This window comes from Lampris incognitus, chromosome 16 (genome assembly GCF_029633865.1).
Source record: "Lampris incognitus isolate fLamInc1 chromosome 16, fLamInc1.hap2, whole genome shotgun sequence".
Classification (NCBI taxonomy): Eukaryota; Metazoa; Chordata; class Actinopteri; order Lampriformes; family Lampridae; genus Lampris; species Lampris incognitus.
The window spans coordinates 4,696,779-4,717,313 of record NC_079226.1 but is presented as its reverse complement, the minus strand read 5'-3'; the positions used below and the strand labels follow the sequence as shown (position 1 = coordinate 4,717,313).

The following is a 20,535-nucleotide window of genomic DNA, read 5'->3' as shown; positions in this document are numbered from 1 at the left end:
CCCTCTAATTCCTAATGCTGTCCTTCGTTCCTAATCCTGTTCCCAATACTCGTTCTTAGTCCTGTCCTTCTTCATCACTCCAAGTGAAAATCTTATCATCTTCACCTCTGCGACCTCCAGTTCTGCCTCCTGTCTTTTCATCAGCATCACTGTCTCCAAACCATACAACATAGCTGGTCTCACAACCATCTTGTAAACCTTCCCTTTAACTCTTGCTGGTACCCTTCTGTCACACATCACTCCTGACACTCTTCTCCACCCACTCCACCCTGCCTGCACTCTCTTCTTCACCTCTCCTCTGCACTCCCCGTTACTTTGGACAGTTGACCCCAAGTATTTAAACTCATCCACCTTCGTCACCTCTACTCCTTACATCCTCACCATTCCACTGTCCTCCCTCTCATTCACGGATATGTATTCATTCTGTCTTGCTCCTACTGACTTTCATTCCTCTTCTCCCCAGTGCATACCTCCACCTCTCCAGGCTCTCCTCCACCTGCACCCTACTCTCACTACAAATCACAATGTAATCCGCAAACATCATAGTCCACGGAGACTCCTGCCTGATCTTGTCCGTCAGCCTGTCCATCACCACTGCAAACAAGAAAGGGTATGTTGTAAATATTTACTAAAAAACCAGTAGTACTAAGAGTAAGGCAGAACTAGTAATATAGTGCATATTTAAAGGTGAATGGCTATTACTTAATAAGTGTGCAAGTTTAACTAAGAGTTAATACATTTTGTTTGTTTAATTGTCACTCGTGGTGATTTAAGTTTAAATAAGGCTATAAAACTGTGACAAATAGGTCAAAATAGTGTAATTGGCCATAAGTTATAGTAGTTATATATCAAAATAAGATAACTACTCAGCTAAGCGTAGGGTACATTAGACCTAACTTATATTACTGTAAATGAGGTAATTACAGCTAAAGGCAAGATTAGATTAAACCAAACTAAACCAAATCAAATAAAATAGCAGACCTCGAGTTTTGCTCCGAGGACGACAGAGAGGATGTCGATGAAGACGTGCAGCGGCACTGCACAGCCATGCAACCACAAATGACCGAAGGCACAGGAGCCGATAACCACACTTCCTCACAAGAGCCACAAAGAGGCCAGAGAGGCCGCAAGTTAATGGAATAGGGCCAAAAACTGCACGATGAGCAAGTGAGAAGATTTGCTCACTGTTTCAGTGTGAGCTACGAGAAGGGGAAGGCTATCACTAAAGACGCTAAACAAGCGCTGAATGGACAATGCTCAAACCACCTGCTTCACGAACACATCACAAAGGTAAGCGATGCCTCAAAGGATCTGAATGTTGTTCATAAAGAGTTAAGGCACATCGACATTCCCGACCATCAGACACGTCGCAGAGTAGACACCTGTGAAGCAGTAACAAGAACAATCATCGAGGCTGCAAGAGGTCGTTTAGACGCAAGAAAGGGTGACGGTCAAAGGGATGAAGAACAAGGCGGAAAAGGGACAGCTTCTTTCAATGTTGTATTCTGTAAATTGTGTAAACGCAACATCCATTGCACATTGTCCGTCTTGAGAGAGAGATCCCTGCTCTGTTGCTCTCCTTGAGGTTTCTTCCTATTTTTGCTCCCTGTTAAAAGGTTTTTTTTTTTTTGGGAGTTCCTTATCCGATGTGAGGGTCTAAGGACGGGATGTTGTGTTGCTGCAAAGCCCCTTGAAGCAAATTTGTAATTTGTGATATTTGGCTACACAAATAAAACTGACGACTTCTGTAGTAAGTAAGGAACCTTTATTGTCACTGGACACAAGTGCCAGCGAAATTAAGCATTACCCAATGGGGCGGTCAATGTGCACATTACCTGCCAGAACGGGTTATCTGCACATTACCCGGGTAGTCTGCACGCTACCCGCTTGGGCGGTTAATGTGGATAGAACGAACCACATTATCCACATTACCTGGGTAGTCTGCACACTACCCGCTGGGATGGTTAATGTGGATGGAACGAACCACATTATCCACATTACCCGGGTAGTCTGCACACTACCCGCTGGGATGGTTAATGTGGATGGAACGAACCACATTATCCACATTACCTGGGTAGTCTGCACACTACCCACTGGGATGGTTAATGTGGATGGAACGAACCACATTATCCACATTACCTGGGTAGTCTGCACACTACCCGCTTGGGATGGTTAATGTGGATAGAACGAACCACATTATCCACATTACCTGGGTAGTCTGCACACTACCCGCTGAGATGGTTAATGTGGATAGAACAAACCACATTATCCACATTACCTGGGTAGTCTGCACACTACCCACTGGGATGGTTAATGTGGATAGAACGAACCACATTATCCACATTACCTGGGTAGTCTGCACACTACCTGCTGGGATGGTTAATGTGGATGGAACGAACCACATTATCCACATTACCTGGGTAGTCTGCACACTACCCGCTTGGGATGGTTAATGTGGATGGAACGAACCACATTATCCACATTACCCGGGTAGTCTGCACACTACCCACTGGGATGGTTAATGTGGATGGAACGAACCACATTATCCACATTACCTGGGTAGTCTGCACACTACCCACTGGGATGGTTAATGTGGCTAGAACAAATCACATTATCCACATTACCTGGGTAGTCTGCACACTACCCGCTTGGGATGGTTAATGTGGATGGAACGAACCACATTATCCACAATACCTGGGTAGTCTGCACACTACCCACTGGGATGGTTAATGTGGATAGAACGAACCACATTATCCACATTACCTGGGTAGTCTGCACACTACCCACTGGGATGGTTAATGTGGCTAGAACAAATCACATTATCCACATTACCTGGGTAGTCTGCACACTACCCGCTTGGGATGGTTAATGTGGATGGAACGAACCACATTATCCACAATACCTGGGTAGTCTGCACACTACCCACTGGGATGGTTAATGTGGATAGAACGAACCACATTATCCACATTACCTGGGTAGTCTGCACACTACCCACTGGGATGGTTAATGTGGATGGAACGAACCACATTATCCACATTACCTGGGTAGTCTGCACACTACCCACTGGGATGGTTAATGTGGATGGAACGAACCACATTATCCACATTACCTGGGTAGTCTGCACACTACCCGCTTGGGATGGTTAATGTGGATAGAACGAACCACATTATCCACATTACCTGGGTAGTCTGCACACTACCCGCTGGGATGGTTAATGTGGATGGAACGAACCACATTATCCACATTACCTGGGTAGTCTGCACACTACCCACTTGGGATGGTTAATGTGGATGGAACGAACCACATTATCCACATTACCTGGGTAGTCTGCACACTACCCGCTTGGGATGGTTAATGTGGATAGAACGAACCACATTATCCACATTACCTGGGTAGTCTGCACACTACCCACTGGGATGGTTAATGTGGATGGAACGAACCACATTATCCACATTACCTGGGTAGTCTGCACACTACCCGCTGGGATGGTTAATGTCGATAGAACAAACCACATTATCCACATTACCTGGGTAGTCTGCACACTACCCGCTTGGGCGGTTAATGTGGCTAGAACGAACCACATTATCCACATTACCCGGGTAGTCTGAACTCTACCCGCTGGGATGGTTAATGTGGATAGAACGAACCACATTATCCACATTACCCGGGTAGTCTGCACACTACCCGCTGGGATGGTTAATGTGGCTAGAACAAATCACATTATCCACATTACCTGGGTAGTCTGCACACTACCCACTGGGATGGTTAATGTGGATGGAACGAACCACATTATCCACATTACCTGGGTAGTCTGCACACTACCCACTGGGATGGTTAATGTGGATGGAACGAACCACATTATCCACATTACCTGGGTAGTCTGCACACTACCCGCTTGGGATGGTTAATGTGGATAGAACGAACCACATTATCCACATTACCTGGGTAGTCTGCACACTACCCGCTGGGATGGTTAATGTGGATGGAACGAACCACATTATCCACATTACCTGGGTAGTCTGCACACTACCCGCTTGGGATGGTTAATGTGGATAGAACGAACCACATTATCCACATTACCTGGGTAGTCTGCACACTACCCACTGGGATGGTTAATGTGGATGGAACGAACCACATTATCCACATTACCTGGGTAGTCTGCACACTACCCACTTGGGATGGTTAATGTGGATAGAACGAACCACATTATCCACATTACCCGGGTAGTCTGCACACCACCCGCTTGGGCGGTTAATGTGGCTAGAACGAACCACATTATCCACATTACCCGGGTAGTCTGCACACTACCCACTGGGATGGTTAATGTGGATGGAACGAACCTGCAACTCATCTTTTTACGATATTTTGATATGTAAATCAGCAGCAGGTTTTTAGCCTAATGACTCATGAAGTGAGGCCATGTGAGGAAACACAAGTTGGGGTAAATGAAAGAACAGACGTTGGTGATATCATTCTGTCTTTTGATCAACGTTCCCCCCCCCCACTTGTATAACGAGGCTATTAGCATCAAAGGACACACACATGAGGCCTCCTCCTCCTCCCTCTCTATCTGATCCCTGATATGAAGGAGTAGCCTACACATTTGACAAGGGTGAAAAGAAATATCAGTGTCGGCCGTCTCCCATCAGGCTGCTATAGCCTGCTCTCACCGGAGACATGCGTCATTCAACCAATCCCAAATAGCAATCACTCCGTGGACAGACTGGTCAATAACACTTTATGGAAGAGGGGTACTGGCGGGGGAAACACTTAAGACTAGATGATATGAAAACAGAACCACATCCGTTTATAAGCCCAGTATGTAGGAGCAGAAACAGAGGAAACATATGTCAACATGCACTTCCTGTCTGCCAATCAGGCAAGACACATGAATGAGCAGGCGACACCTTTCACATGCACTTTTACACAACCAATCAAAAAAGACAAAAATGTGCCCGATCCCCTCCCTCATCTGGCTAATATCCTACTAGTATTTAAATATCAAAATATCGTAAAAAGATGAGTTGCAGGTTCGTTCTATCCACATTAACCATCCAAGCGGGTAGTGTGCAGACTACCCGGATAATGTGGTTCGTTCTATCCACATTAACCATCCAAGCGGGTAGTGTGCAGACTACCCAGATAATGTGGTTCGTTCTATCCACATTAACCATCCAAGCGGGTAGAGTTCAGACTACCCGGGTAATGTGGATAATGTGGTTCCTTCTATCCACATTACCCGCCCAAGCGGGTAGAGTTCAGACTACCCGGGTAATGTGGATAATGTGGTTCGTTCTATCCACATTACCCGCCCAAGCGGGTAGAGTGCACACTACCCGGGTAATGTGGTTCGTTCTATCCACATTAACCACCCAGGCGGGTACTGTTCAGACTACCCGGTTAATGTGCAGATAACCCGTTCTGGCGGGTAATGTGGACATTAACCGCCCCGTTGGGTAATCTGCACATTAACCGGGTAGTTTGCACATTAACCGTTTTTTCACATTACCCCTAACATATACATGTATGATATATATATATATATCTTACACATACATATCATATACAAGCCCTATTTTGAAAAATGTGAGTATTTCTACTTTTAAAGAGCAAATGATGAGCCTCATTGTCCTGAACCCCCACCCAAAAAAAAAAAAATCCTACAATGAATTTTCAAATAAGCCGCCTCCTCGTTTCTTTAATCCAGAGAACTGCAGTTGTCCCTGCAGGTGGAGCTGGATTCCTGTTATCGTGTTGGCCAAACATGACCCCAAACAACCCCCCCTCCCCCCGGCTATCTGTTTAACAGGTGGCGCGCCATGCCGGGGCCCTAGGGGCCCACTGGTGGTCCAGACAGTCACCCAGATAGCATCTCCTGTCAGCCGGGGGCCCTGAGGGGTGCTCGGGGAAAGGTTGGCGCTGATGGGCCAGCCATGCTAAGTGGATTTGTAGAGGGAGCAGCAGACAATAACAGTATCTGGCTCTGGGCTGTTTTGAAATGTTTAAATCTCGGAGGCAGACTGTTATCTGCAGAGGGAGCAAATGAAGGAGTCTTTTTCCTTTCCCTGCAGTCTTAGAGGCTGACTGAAGAATGGCAGTTACCTACAAGCTTTGAAACCACACACACACAGTAGAAAACAACTACACTGTCCATGTTGGGGTTATTTCAGTGGGAATTGAACTCTTAACCCTGGTAGTATTGGTGCCTTGCTCAAGGGCTTAAGGTCCTGAATTTAGATAAATGTCATGTGTGAGTGAGACGGGTGGTTGTGTCCACCTGATATTCTGCTGTGGTGACCTACAAGTGGATGTCAATAGTTGGCTGTTAGTTTAATGGAGACATGATGTGGTGTGATTTACTTCCATTTACACTAAATGGTCTTGGGCCGTCTCCTATGACGCGTGAGCAGCGGTGAGGAAACTGTCAGCACTCAACAGTCTCTCTGATTTGAATCAGTACCAGAAGGTTCTGTGTATTTGTGTCGAACGGCATCAGCCAGTAGTTCCTAGTGTTATTTAATGTACCAGATAAACGGGATATATTGGGCTCGCAGACGTCAGATGGAGACAATTTGTCTCTCGGTGGACATGAATAAATATGACGACGGTCTGGCTGCTCTTAATTATAATTCAGTGCTCTCATTTACGGTCCTCGTTCCAGATCCGACCCAAGTCAAACTGAACTCGGTTACCCGTTTTTAAACACGGGCAACGTGGCAGGACACCGCAACACACACAGCACAGGCCTATGTAACGGCAGCTTAATTTACCAAGACTTAAAGTTTGTACGAACAAAACACGAACAGCTTTATGAAGCATTTACAACATTTTCCATAAGTTGCTGCACAGCTGAATTGTCTGGAGTATAAGGCCTTTGGAAAGTGGTCTGGTTATCCGTGTCCCGCTGACACTACTGTAATCCTCTTTATTCCCTCCTAAGCCAAGACGCTGTTACCCGGTTACAGCTGGTCCAAAACTGCAGCAAGACTACTGACCAGTGGCGTCATATCGCTCTGCATCCCCCCGGTTCTGACGTCACTACGCTGCTTCCCATTCATGAAGCATCCCAGTGCAGCATCCTGCTCCTCGCCTGTAAGGCTTTGAGTAGTCTTGCTCCCGAGTACATCTGGTATTTGATTTTGAGATACTTCATTGATCCCCGCGGGGAAACTCCTCCCGGCATTTAGCACATCCTAGCTGTGTAGCTAGGAGCAGTGGGCAGCCGCCGTGCAGCGGGGGAGTCCCAGGGACCAACTCCGGTCCGTCTTGCCACGCCTCGGTCAGGGGCAGAGACGGGAGTACTGACCCTAACACACATGTCTTTCTGATGGTGGGGGAAGCCGGAGCACCCGGAGAAAACCCACCGCAGACACGGGGAGAACATGCAAACTCCACACAGAGGACGGCCTGGGACGACCCCCCCCCAAGGTTGGACAACCCTGGGGTTCAAACCCAGGACCTTCTTGCTGTGAGGCGACAGCGCTAACCACTGGGCCACTGAGGCCGGTCAGCAGGCAGGCAGGCGGGCCGGTCAGCAGGCAGGCAGGCAGGCCGGTCAGCAGGCAGGCCGGTCAGCAGGCAGGCCGGTCAGCAGGCAGGCCGGTCAGCAGGCAGGCAGGCGGGCCGGTCAGCAGGCAGGCAGGCAGGCCGGTCAGCAGGCAGGCCGGTCAGCAGGCAGGCCGGTCAGCAGGCTCTCCTGGCTGTTCCAAGTCCCAGCTGAAGACCTCTTTCTTTGTGCTCAATTCGTTGACACTATTTTGATTTGTGATGCCTCTTTTATTTTTTTGATTGTGCTGTCGTCACGTTTTGTGTTGGACTCGTCTTTGTTATTTTAACCGTTTGTCCTTGTGAAGCATTTTCTACCTTGGGTTTTGAAAGACCCTAAGTAGGATAAGCGGCCTGGCTCATGGATGGATGGTTGTGAAAGGTGCTGTTTAAGTAAATTTTACTTAGTTTATGACGTCCGCGAATTTTCTAATGGCTGTGTGTTTGGCACCTAAAAAACGGCTAGCTAAATAAACAGCACCCTCTGCAAAAGCCTGGTCGCCTGGGCGACTGGCCTGGATGAAAGTCGTGCAGAGTTTGGATGGACTCTCATAATCCAGTGCATTCGCAGAACGTGCCCTTTTAGTGTTAGCGTTATTTGTCTTTGTTGTGGTTCAGTTGTGTGTGTGTGTGTGTGTGTGGATATATATAGAGTTGCATACATTTGTATGCAGACGTAATTTTCAGATATGAGGAATGTGGGTGTGTTGTAGTCTTTTTGAGTTGTAGAAAATTTAATAAATCTATTGATGACAAACGTCTAAGGTTCGTCACATAACCGATGAAACGATTTATTCGAGGAACTCAAACATGAGCTTTGCTATTATTTTTAACAAATGAGTCACGCTGGGGGGCGCAGACGAATGAGCCTTTCTCCACATGATGGCGCATGGAGCAACAGATGATTTAGAAAGACACCTCTGCTGCCACCCAGTGGCCATGTCTCAACACTGCAGGATTAGGCGTGGACAAAAAGTCTACACCCCTGTTGAAATGGCAGGTTTTTGTAACGTAAAAACAATAAACCAAGATAAATCGTGTCACACACAAAATAGCAGCATATAAAACAAAGTGAAGAACAATCAGAAACATTTTAGGGAAAAAAGGAAAAATATAAAATGTGGTTTGGACACAGTGGCACTGATGAAAAGAAAGGAGGAGGAGCTGGAGGTGGCAGAGTTGAAGACGATAAGATTTTCACTGGGAGTGATGAAGAAGGACAGGATTAGGAAGGAGTATATTAGAGGGACCGCTCAGGTTGGACGGTTTGGAGACAAAGCAAGAGAGACCAGATGGAGATGGTTTGGACATGTGTGGAGGAGAGATGCTGGGTATATTGGGAGAAGGATGCTGAATATGGAGCTGCCAGAGAAGAGGAGAAGAGGAAGGCCAAAGAGGAGGTTTATGGATGTGGTGAGGGAGGACATGCAGGTGGCTGGTGTGACAGAGGAAGATGCAGAGGACAGGAAGAGGTGGAAATAGCAGTAGACTTGTCATTTTGAACGGCACGTGTTCATGTGTGGTTGTTTACGTCACTGATGAGCAAACTGGTGTTGACCGACACGTGCAGGTTGTTTCAAGTTCAAACCCAAGTTATGATGGCAACACAGGAATGAGATATGGGTCACTTTTAAAGGTAGATGTAAACAGTTGGCCGAAAACAACCATGTACAAGCAAAAAATTTAAACTGGGTATCGAGACCTAGAGTGTCAATGTAACCTAAACCACTGGACGCAGTGTGGTGTCGGACTTTAATGAAGGCCTGTATAAACGACTCTACATGGTGACTTATCACTGAGCTCCACGGACAATAGAACTCTAAACTCCTTCCTGAATCCAGTCCAGCTTTTCCAGCCCATTCCTGCTGAAACCGAAAGAAAATCCTATTCATTGTTTTTATATTCAACAATACAGGTAGACAACTCCCAGAGGAGCAGAGCACCTCCTTTAACCGCAGCCTTGGACACCTGTAACCATGTGATTCAGCTTTTACAGGTCAAAACACACCAAACAAATTGAAAATTAAACTTTATTAGAACTGACATGACAGGCCACAGGACAGAAGTTATTTACAAAAGTGCTGCAGTAATTGTAAAAATTTTCCACAAAACGGGTTTATTTCAAACGCCTGACTTGAGTTAATATGTATGGATTAAGAGGAAAAATTAGATGAAGAAAACCAAGAAATTATGATGGTTTCTCAGACAATTCTGAAACAAATACAGAAACATTTCGACTGTCAATGTCCATCCCACAGTTGGCTGATAGAGAAGATTCAACCAAATGTAACTGTATTCAGTTGGGTGCACGAAAGATGTTTTTAAAAATCTTTTTCTGTGGCTCCCCCACTAAGCTGCTAACCGGGTATTTCTCTACAAAAAGCAGAACTCCACCGTTTCTCCTTCAGAAAAATGACATGGAACATCTGAAATACTTCATTCAATCCTGTTGATCCTAAAGACCTTGTGTTTCTAACACTACAGGTGAGAATCCTGTGCCAGAAAGAAACCAGAAAGAAACTTGTTCATAGAATAAATGTAATAAAAATGTATCCTCATACACGTATGCCAGATATGTGAGCTTTGTTGGGTTTCTCTGGGTCCATGAGAGAAGGCGCTGGGTGGTTCTCGCCGTAGGAGCTGTGGGTTATTCCTCTTGCCTCTTGGAAGGTGTCAGGAGGCTGATGTGCCGGTCTCTCCACTGGATAACCTGTTCAGATAACTTCTCCACCTCTGTTACCTGAGCTAACAGCTGGGTCAGGGCGTTATTCTGAGAGAGAGAGCGATCAAATTAAAGGGGTCAGGAAGACTAAAACAAGTTTTTGAGGCGTTAACTGATATCTGGGTGATGTTTCAGGTAGTAGACAATAATAATGTTAGTAATGATGTGTCTATAGGCAATTACAAATCTTTTTTTTTTTTTTTATTTCTGATTTTTCCCTTTTTTCTCCCAATTTAGTGGCCAATTGATCCCTATTTTTAATTCAAACACCCACCCTCGTACTGCATGCGTTCGCCAACTGCATCTCTCCGGCCGGCAGTCTCGAAGGAAAGCGCCTCCCCACTTTCGTGACAAGGCGAATCCAAGCCGAACCACTGTTTTTCCGACACACACAGAGACGCATTCACATGACGAACACAAGCCGACTCCGCCCCCCTCCCTAAGACAGCGTTGCCAATGATTGCTGCTTCATCGAGTCCGGCCATAGTCGGATCTGACGAGACCGGGGCGCGAACCCCAGTCCCCAGTGGGCAACTGCATCGACTCCAAGCCGATGCTTAGACCGCTACGCCACCGCGGACCCTTGGCAATTACAAATCTGAGAGGACAAAAATGACCTGTGGAGTTCCCTGTGGCTCCACTTTGGGGCCTCTTCTGTTTAAAATCTATATGCTCCAGCTACCTCAGATTATGGAAAATGACAAAATATGTTACTATAATTAGGCAGACGACACACAGATTTACATAACCATATCTATCACCAGGAAACTATAATCCCATACAAGCGCTAAGTAAGTGCACTGAACAAATTGATTGTCTAATTGACAAAAATTCCAAGATGCCCAAAGATAAAACTGAAGTGATTGTCTTTGGAGCCTAGGAATAATAATTAAAAGTCAGCACTCAACTACAAATTCGTAACATTAAAAACAACAAACCAAGCCAGAAATATTAGTGTCGACATGGACTCAAGCCTGAATTAAGATGATGACTAAGTCGGGGGGGCTATTGAACAGGCAATTAAGTGGTCTGTGTTTTTGATAAGCTCTGCATAAACTCGGTTTAAACGTCTTGTTTAGGCGCTCTACACCCACAAAGCCTGTGAAGTATTGTTCCAAGTTTGTTATTTTCACTTTTCATTAGCTCAATCTTGGTATTGCTGTGCCAATTGCCAACAGTTTGCAAAAGTTTAAATTTACTAGAGGAGCCTCCACTGCTGGGCCTAAAGCTGCGAGCCCGAGGGACCCCCCCCCCCCCCGACCAGACAACCAAATGGGAGTGGCGGACCTGAAAGTCGAAATTCTCACCACAATGAAAAAAGCCCTCGCTATACTGCTTAGGTTGGCGCTAAAGACTGTGCCGGCTGAGGAACTTGAGGCTATCAAATCTAAACTACACACATAAAAACAGAAGTGGCAAAAAATCCTGCAACAATTCACTTGGGTGTGGAGACGATGAAAACAACCATATCGGAAATGGAGCATGGGTTATGCTCAGACGACATGGCTTTGCTGCAAACCAAGATAGGGAGGCCTGAGACGAAAGTAACCGGTTTACGAAAAAAATGCCTTGGTATGGAGGGACGGATGAGACGCTCCAACATTTGAATGCTGAATGTTCCAGAGACCCCTGGCCCAACCACTCCAGCGGCAGTCTCCAAGCTACTGCAAGAAGTTTTGAACATGGACAAAGATGTTCTAATTGATAGATCGCACGGGGGTCTCCAGGCAAGGAAACCAAATGGTAAGCCCCATGCCATTGTGGTGAAACGACATTATCAAAACTGTGTCGAAGTCCTTCGCTGTGCCAAGGAATCTGTTCCTATCTAGTTCAAAGGAACCACCGTCCCCATTATTACCGGATGAGACCCCCCCCCCCCGCCATGTACAAGCAAGATCTGAATTCAGCGAAGTCAGGCAGCTGCTCCGTGGACAAGATGGTATTCAGTGTATGGCCTTTACTATCCAGCACATTTCCAAGTCCAGAGGACGCCATGGTTGATGTGAAAACCAAAATTCTACAAGAAGCACCGAAGGATTAAAGGATTAACCATGTCCTCTCTGGTGAGTAAACAATCCACACCGATTACAAAAGTTATAAATACTACCCATTTAATTGGTTAAATGAAGTAAGATAAATGTGGAAAATATGTAGTAGGTCACTGGCTGCTTTGTGGTTTCTTTTTGCTTTTTTTCCTTCTCACTGTGTTTACAATTGTTTAAACATTACTTTGGCTGACGAACACTATGACATACACTATGGCTATGAAAACTGCCTACTTATGCCAGAAGAAGGAAGATAAGCTGGAGAGCACTTACTAGGTTACCGACTGCGCTTTACTTATTTATTTTTCCTTTTGCTTTTTTAAATTTTTTTATTTTATATTTACAATTGTCCAGACATCTCTATGGGTGGTCAGAATATGATGCCTTACCATCTTTATGAATAACAAATGGTGCAATTGGATATTTTATTTTGTGAACTCTTTCTTATTTTACCTTCACATTACGATATCACAAATGTTACGAACACTGCCCATTTTAAGAAAAGGAGGGTGACGCCATCCGGGCCCGGTGCCTTCCTGGTCTTGTCTCTGGAAGAGACGGAAGACCAGGAAGACCAGGGAGGGTAGAGTGGCTGGCAGGGGGTGCAGTTGGTTGTGTATTGTGGCTGGAGAGGGTGAGGGGTGTGAAAGTTTGCTTTTTTCCAAACCTGCAGCAAAACCATTGAGGTCATCAGCCAGTTGATAGTTCCCTGCAGTGTGGTGGGATGGTCTCCTGTAGTGGGTAATGTCTTTCAAACCGCTCCAGACTGAGACTGGGTCATTGGTAGAAAACAGGTTTTCTACCAATGACCTGTAGCACCTTCTTGCCACTCTGATCTCCTTTGTGAGTGTATTTCTGGCTTTGTTAACTGGATTCTACCTCCACTCCTGTAGGCTTCCTCTTTGGCCTGACGAAGCTGCCTGAGTTTAGCTGAGAACCAGGGCTTATTGTTGTTAAAGGTACAGAGGGTTTTGGTGGGCACACATGTCCTCACAAAAGCTGATGTAAGATGTCACAGTGTCAGTAAGGTCATCCAGGTCTGTAGATGCGGCAACACTCCAGTCAGTGCAGTCAAGGCAGGTTACGGGGGTTTTCTGTCAAGGTTTGCCCCGCCCTTAGCCTTTGGCTAAATAGCCTATCCCTAAAGGCAGCAGGGGACCGGTTACTTTCTAGGGTGCCGGCGATTCACCCATAGCCAGAGCCCTGTTATTGATAACAGTCTGAACCACGAGAAGGGGGGGGGTTGGCTTGCCTGGGAGAAGCTTTGTGTTGCACTAGAGATGTGTTTTTGACACACACCACGCCACGCCACACCCGACCAGCTTATGCGTAGTGTCGATCCTATGTGTGACCGATGCAGGCAGACACCACTCACTCTTTCACACATGTTTTGTTTTTTGTCCAGGACTAAATAGTTTCTGGCAATCAATATCTAAAACCTTTACAGATGTTTTGGAAATACCCATAGACCCTTCTGCTATTACTGCTGTATTTGGAGTAGCTCCACATGATATACATCTTAGTCCCCAGGCAAAAAATGATAGCGTTTGCATCTATTTTAGATGACTTGTACTCCTTAAATAGAAAGAAAAATTCCCTCCAACCTTGAAATTATGCATTAAAGAACTTGTGCATCATTTGACTTTGGAAAAAATTCGCTATTCCACAAGAAGGTGTGCTCAAATTTTATGTTATATGGCAACCATTTTTAACCTATATAGAAAAAATGGACGCCACTGATAGTGCAGTTTTATAATACTGACCCCATATTATATATAGTTTATTTATTTGTAACTTAAATTTTATCTAACTTGTTTTTCTTACTTGTGTATTATTGATTTCTTATTTGGATCATTTAAATGTTGGAAAACTTGGCCCAAATATCATAATGTCAGAACAAAGTACGACTAATATGAAAATGTTTTTACCGCTCATCCCATCAGCTTCTTCATGATGTCATTTGAGCACATCTGGCCTTTCTTTCACAGAGGAAATTAAGATTCTTCTTGGATGACTGATTCCAGACAAACTCATGAACCACCGGTTTTTGTTCTTTCAAAGGAGAACCAGAATCACAACTTAAATAATGTTTCGGTAGCATTAATTCTGGGTGCTTACCAGTTTGACCATCGCGTCGCTGACGGTGGGAATGGTGCGGACGGTGGTCATGTGTTTCTCCAGAGTCTCTATGAAGTCCACCACCATCTTGATAAGATCCACCACATACCTTGACAGGACAGCAGACAGGTTTTTTAATAGCTGGTAGTTAACTGGGGCTTAGGAAGACTGACACGGGCTGGTCCGGACCTCCCGGCACAACATTAGACTGTACCTGTGGAGGTCAGCGTGAATTGGCAGGTTGGTCTGACAGAGCGGCTTCATCAGCCTCTGTCTCAGGATCGTCTGCTCCCTCAGGACCTCCTGGAGGTGACTGGTAAACTTCTGCAGAGCAACAAACCTCCGGCCTGAACAGATAGGACAAAATGTACTGTAAATGTATTGTCTGTGTGTGTGTCTTTCTCATGTAAACTTTTAAACTTACTCAGGTAGAATTGATGGGTGACATCAGCGTTCTCCTTCTCCAGCTTCAAAAGGTCAATCTCCAGTAGTACCTGAAATAAATAAAACAAACCTATTAGCTTAGAATAGTTGTTATTCAATTCTTAACCCTGGCAAAGTAAGTGCCTTGCTTCATCCGTTGAGCTACACATGCGATGGAACCCTTAACTGACAGTCGAAGGCTGCGGGTTCAACTCTGTGCTGTAGGAGTAACCCATTCAGGAGACTGTGAGGCGTAAGGGTTCTGAATACCTCACCAACAGCCGTACCTCATTCAGACGTCTTTTACTTTTCATTTGTTGTTCAGTTTCTTGGAGATGGGAGGAGAAGGCGTAAGTCTCCTTGGGAACCGAGTCTACATCCTCCTGTAGAATAAAGAGACTGATGATATATCATTTTAGTCCTTCACAGCACGTCAGATCCACATCATTCACTTTCTTGCCTATGGCAAAATGAATGGGCGTTTACATCCCAATTGCTCTGTCTTTAAAATATGTAGAATATTTTAAGAAGCTTAAACATAATGGCTACAGTGTGTTAACAACTTATTCTATTTTATAAGAGATATTTTCAAAATACTATTGAGGCAGGTCAGGTCACATTCATTACCGGCATGCCATCAGCCATGGTGGTAATTTGATCTTGTTAATAAATATGTAGTTTTTAAATCAAGTCCTATCATTACAACTGATGCAGTTTCCATGTTATTGCAGCATTCGGCGGTATACTTCATGCTGCTGAAAATAAATGAAAAATAATAATGGAAAATAAATGGGGCGAGTCGTGCCACTGCTCAAAGCTTTTGTACTCCAGGAATTAAAGCTACAATCCTTAATCCAAATGTAAACCAAAGGGTCGCTCCGCTACCAAACTACAAACCACAGGATTGGAAGCTGGTGTCCCTCCCAGATTGACTGACACGTCTCTTAATACGAGTACTAATACTAAACAACTAAGTCTGAGTTTCTTATGTTTCCTGATACTGTAAAAGGTTTGTTCACATCGCTGATGGGTGAAAGATTGGAGTAAAACAGACTCAGATTTCCAGTTACCCTTGGTTGAGAGACACAAAATGCTTATTTTGTATGTATAATTCCAACTATTACGTATTTAAATTTACCTGACATTAATACAGTCAAATAAACCACAGCACGGACCTGAAAACTCACCTGAGACAGAAGGCCTCTGGCCACACATCTGGCCAACATGACGGCAACCGGTGTGACGGCATACGGACTGGGAGCCCACGGGTTCATTTAGACCAAACCTGATGAACATAAACAGAAACACACCATGGGGGTATTCCATCAACCGCTAATGAAATCTGTGTTAAAGTGAAAAAGCCCGGTTTGAATCAACTTCGACTTAAACTCGAGGTCCAACCGGTTCCACTAAACCTACTCAGCCATGTCCAGTCAACGTAAACTCAAAATAGGCTTGAACAATCTTGCATTGTGCGCGCGCATGGAGTACATAAGCAGCCCAGAAGTTTTTTTTCTTTCTTTCTTGGACACCCCCCCTTTTCTCCCCAATTGTATCCAGCCAATTACCCCACTCTTTTGAGCCGTCCCGCTTGCTGCTCCACCCCCTCCGCCGATCCGGGGAGGGCTGCAGACTACCACATGCCTCCTCCGATACATGTGGAGTCGCCAGCCACTTCTTTTCACCTGACAGTGAGGAGTTTCACCAGGGGGATGTAGCACGTGGGAGGATCACGCAATTCCCCCAGTTCCCCCTCTCCCCACCGACCAGAGGAGGCGCTAGTGCAGCAACCAGGATACATACCCACATCCGGCTTCCCACCCACAGACACGGCCAACTGAGTCTGTATGGACGCCCAACCAAGCTGGAGGTAACACGGGGATTCGAACCGCCGATCCCCGTGTTGGCTGGCAACGGAATAGACCACTACGCCACCCGGACAGCCCAGAACAGTGGAAAGAGGGTACTACTGTAGAGTGTGACGGCCCTGTGATGGCCTGGCGGCCTGTCCAGGGTGTCTCCCTGCCTGCATCCCAATGACTGCTGGGATAGGCTCCAGCATCCCTGCGACCCTGAAAGCAGAATAAGCGGTTTGGATAATGGATGAATGGATATTTAGCGTGTTCACCATGGGGTTTAAGTATTAGAGGAACACATTTGGGGGAAATGTTCTTCAGTTCTGGAGGGTACGGCACTGTTTCCGGGTCAACTGTTAGTGGGTGGGAACTATGTGCAGGGAGAAACGACCTGTGAGTCTAAGAAAGATAATGGCAGTCTATACGGTGTGGCTGTGGCCGACAATAGCCGGAAATAAATGCAACAATCAGTTGTAAGTTATGTCAGTGTGTGTTCTTTAATAGCAGTGAACGCTACACGGACTTTGTTTACATGATGTTAGAAAAAGTGGATTTATTGTGTTAGTGCGACTAAAACTGTTTTTATTCTTTGCTTTGACCTGCCTGGGGACAACGGATGGAAATGAGCAGTGTTGCTACAATCCGGCATGTTTATATGTGTATCTGTGGTACCAATGTTCATTAATATGCACTGTCCCTATTCAAATAAACAAATAGATAAATAAAATAGCCCTCATTTTGTAAAAACACTGAGCATCTTATGCAATTCTTTCTTCTTATGCTTTAACAATCACAACGTTCTTCTATTTGCAAGGACCCTGATGAGCAGACTATTTCTGCAGTCACAGAAACGCCTGAAGGAAGACCAAATGTGTCAAGTTTTGGATGTGTCTGCATTGTTCAAATTATGTAAAACCATCCACCTTGCTGCAGGATAAACCCAAACAAGGAATGAAGTAAGTAATAACACACATTGCTATTACCAGCTACATAAACAGCTCCTCTTTGACACACTTTCTCTTTCACAGGATGTCCGTTCAATTTACAAGCATCATCTGCTTATTGGCACTGAAAGTCAGAAGCTGGACAGCGAGTACTTGAAGCTGAAAATTAAGAAGTTGCAGTTAGAGATAATGAAACTGGAGAAGGTGTAATTATAAATTTAAAGACCGCAGAAGGTCATGGTTTGGATTTTATTTAATGGGTTTTATGTCTTCTCAGCTTGAACAAAATTAATAAATAGCTTATAAACAACTTCAGCACACTTTCGTGATTGATAAATGTTAATCTGAGTCTCCATGGACGATGATGTTTGCAGATGACATTGTGATCTGTAGCGAGAGTAGGGTGCAGGTTGAGGAGAGCCTGGAGAGGTGGAGGTATGCACTGGAGAGAAGAGGAATGAAAGTCAGTAGGAGCAAGACGGAATACATAGGCATGAATGAGAGGGAGGACAGTGGAATGGAGAGGATGCAAGGAGTAGAGGTGAAGAAGAGAGTGCAGGCAGGGTGGAGTGGGTGGAGAAGAGTGTCAGGAGTGATGTGTGACAGAAGGGTACCAGCAAGAGTTAAAGGGAAGGTTTACAAGATGGTTGTGAGACCAGCTATGTTACAACTGTACTAATTTATGAAGATGTATGATTTGTTTGATTTGTTTGATGTTAGCACTTTGAGTGGCTGTTGCAGCTAGAAAAGTGCTATAAAATATGCAACCTGACTGACTGATTGATTGATATGGTCTGGAGACAGTGGCACTGATGAAAAGACAGGAGGTGGAGCTGGAGATAAGATTTTCATTGGGAGTGATGAAGAAGGACAGGATTAGGAAGGAGTCTATTAGAGGGACAGCTCAGGTTGGACGGTTTGGAGACCAAGCAAGAGAGACAGATGGAGATGGTTTGGACATGTGTGGAGGAGAGATGCTGGGTATATTGGGAGAAGGATGCTGAATATGGAGCTGCCAGGGAAGAGGAGAAGAGGAAGGCCAAAGAGGAGGTTTATGGATGTGGTGAGGGAGGACATGCAGGTGGCTGGTGTGACAGAGGAAGATGCAGAGGACAGGAAGAGATGGAAACAGATGAGCCACTGTGGCGCCCCCTAACGGGAGCAGCCGAAAGTAGTAGTAGTAATCTTTTAAATAAATGGGTTCACTCTAAACAAAGGCGACCATGAATACAATTGGGATTAACAGAAATGGGTATTTTTGTAAAGGTCCCGCACAGTTCTTCAATTTATGGGTTCCTGGAGGGCTGGGTAAATGTCTTGCTAAATGAAGCTTCAAGTCATAGAAAGTTGAATCACTTCATCAGGACAAAGTTTATTGGGAGAACGTATTCAATCAATACTCAATCTCCCAATCTGTGATTTCCTTACCTGGATTTTACATGAAGCGTCAGTTAGCAAGCTCCACAGTTAACAAGCTCCACAGTTAACAAGCTCCACAATTAGCCAACTCCACAGTTAACAATCTCCACAGTTAACCAGCTCCACAGTTAACAAGCTCCACAGTTAGCCAGCTCCACAGTTAGCCAGCTCCACAGTTAACCAGCTCCACAGTTAGCCAGCTCCACAGTTAGCCAGCTCCACAGTTAACCAGCTCCACAGTTAACCAGCTCCACAGTTAGCAAGCTCCGCAGTTAGCCAGCTCCGCAGCTAGCCAGCTCCACAGTTAGCCAGCTCCACAGCTAGCAAGCTCCACGGTTAGCCAGCTACGGGGCAGGCCAGTTCAGCGGTACCTTACCTTGGTTACCGAGCAGGAACCCTCTAAACGCAGCAACGGAACAGAACTCTCCCGTACATCAGCCAGAATTGTCCAGATAAGCCGGATTGTCCTCGTCTGCCTTGGGGGAACACCCCTCCGAGTGGGACGACACACCTGACCAGCTGTCTGCCGGTCCGCAGTGGGCTGACCTGAGGAGGTAACACCTTTAGGCGGGAGTCGAGCTCGGCTGGTCCTCAGCCCGGGTCATCCAGTAGGCTCTTTCACAAACGGTTATAAACGTCTTTCTAAATGAAGGGAGTTTTCTTTTAACCCGCCTGACTTGTCTTCCTCTTTCGCTCTCCCGCTCTTCGTCTGCGGAGGTTTAAGCTTCTTCTTTGTGTATTTAAAAGACAGTTGGCCTCCCGCGTTTAGGCGCATTACCTCCCCCTACCGGTCCGGAGTACGAATCAACCGTGGAGGTTGAAGGCACGGAACTGAACAAAGTCAGATTTCCACCATGAAAAAATATATCGTGAATTTAAGCTTGACACCAGCGTATATTCCCAGATCCCTCCGGGAGACTTTGGTGTGTACTCGGTTTAAGAACAGACGCGCTAGAGGCTCATGCTCGACATTACAAGTGGTGCAACATGCAACATTTACACAGAGTTCTGCAACACCTGGTGCCACGGGGGGGGGGGGGGGGGGGCAAAGATAAGGAGTTGCGTGGAGTGAAGAAAAGGATTGTAAGAAAAAAGGTTCAACGGAAACCAGAGAGAAAGTACTAAAGCGAATTCCTCTGCAGGAGTCCACGGGTGGAGATGGACTACAGCACGTCGGGTCTTTTGTGGAGATAAGTCGAGTGAAGGGAATCTGGATTTTTAAGAGACGGATTCCTCAGAGTAGAAGTGGACGATTGGGGCAAGACCAGTCATAGCTGTGGCGACAGGGCTAACGCAGCACAGGAACTGTGTTCCAGTGCCGCAGAGGAGCGTCCGCTGACCAGCTCAAGAGTCAAGGTCACTCTGTTTGTCCCGAGGCACATGTGTTTTGGACACGACACCTGCCACATAAAATACATACAATATGGTGCAGTGACAGACACAGCGTGCATAGCACACACAAG

General features: G+C 45.7%; 1 protein-coding gene across 2 annotated transcripts; it reads right to left on the bottom strand.

Annotated features, from left to right (window-relative positions):
- Positions 1 to 9,592: 9,592 nt before the first annotated feature.
- Positions 9,593 to 19,789, bottom strand: haus2 (HAUS augmin like complex subunit 2). Of its 2 annotated transcripts, none has more exons than XM_056296254.1 (7): positions 19,449 to 19,789; positions 16,041 to 16,138; positions 15,141 to 15,236; positions 14,855 to 14,924; positions 14,645 to 14,777; positions 14,431 to 14,539; positions 9,593 to 10,315 (listed from the first exon to the last, which is right to left on the bottom strand). In XM_056296254.1, exons 2-7 carry the CDS (start codon positions 16,125 to 16,127, stop codon positions 10,193 to 10,195), a joined length of 618 nt encoding a protein of 205 aa, XP_056152229.1. In that variant the 5' UTR covers positions 16,128 to 16,138; positions 19,449 to 19,789; the 3' UTR covers positions 9,593 to 10,192. The 2 variants fall into 2 exon arrangements, with proteins under 2 accessions (XP_056152229.1, XP_056152230.1); XM_056296255.1 differs by lacking the exon at positions 19,449 to 19,789 and adding an exon at positions 19,082 to 19,141.
- Positions 19,790 to 20,535: the final 746 nt, after the last annotated feature.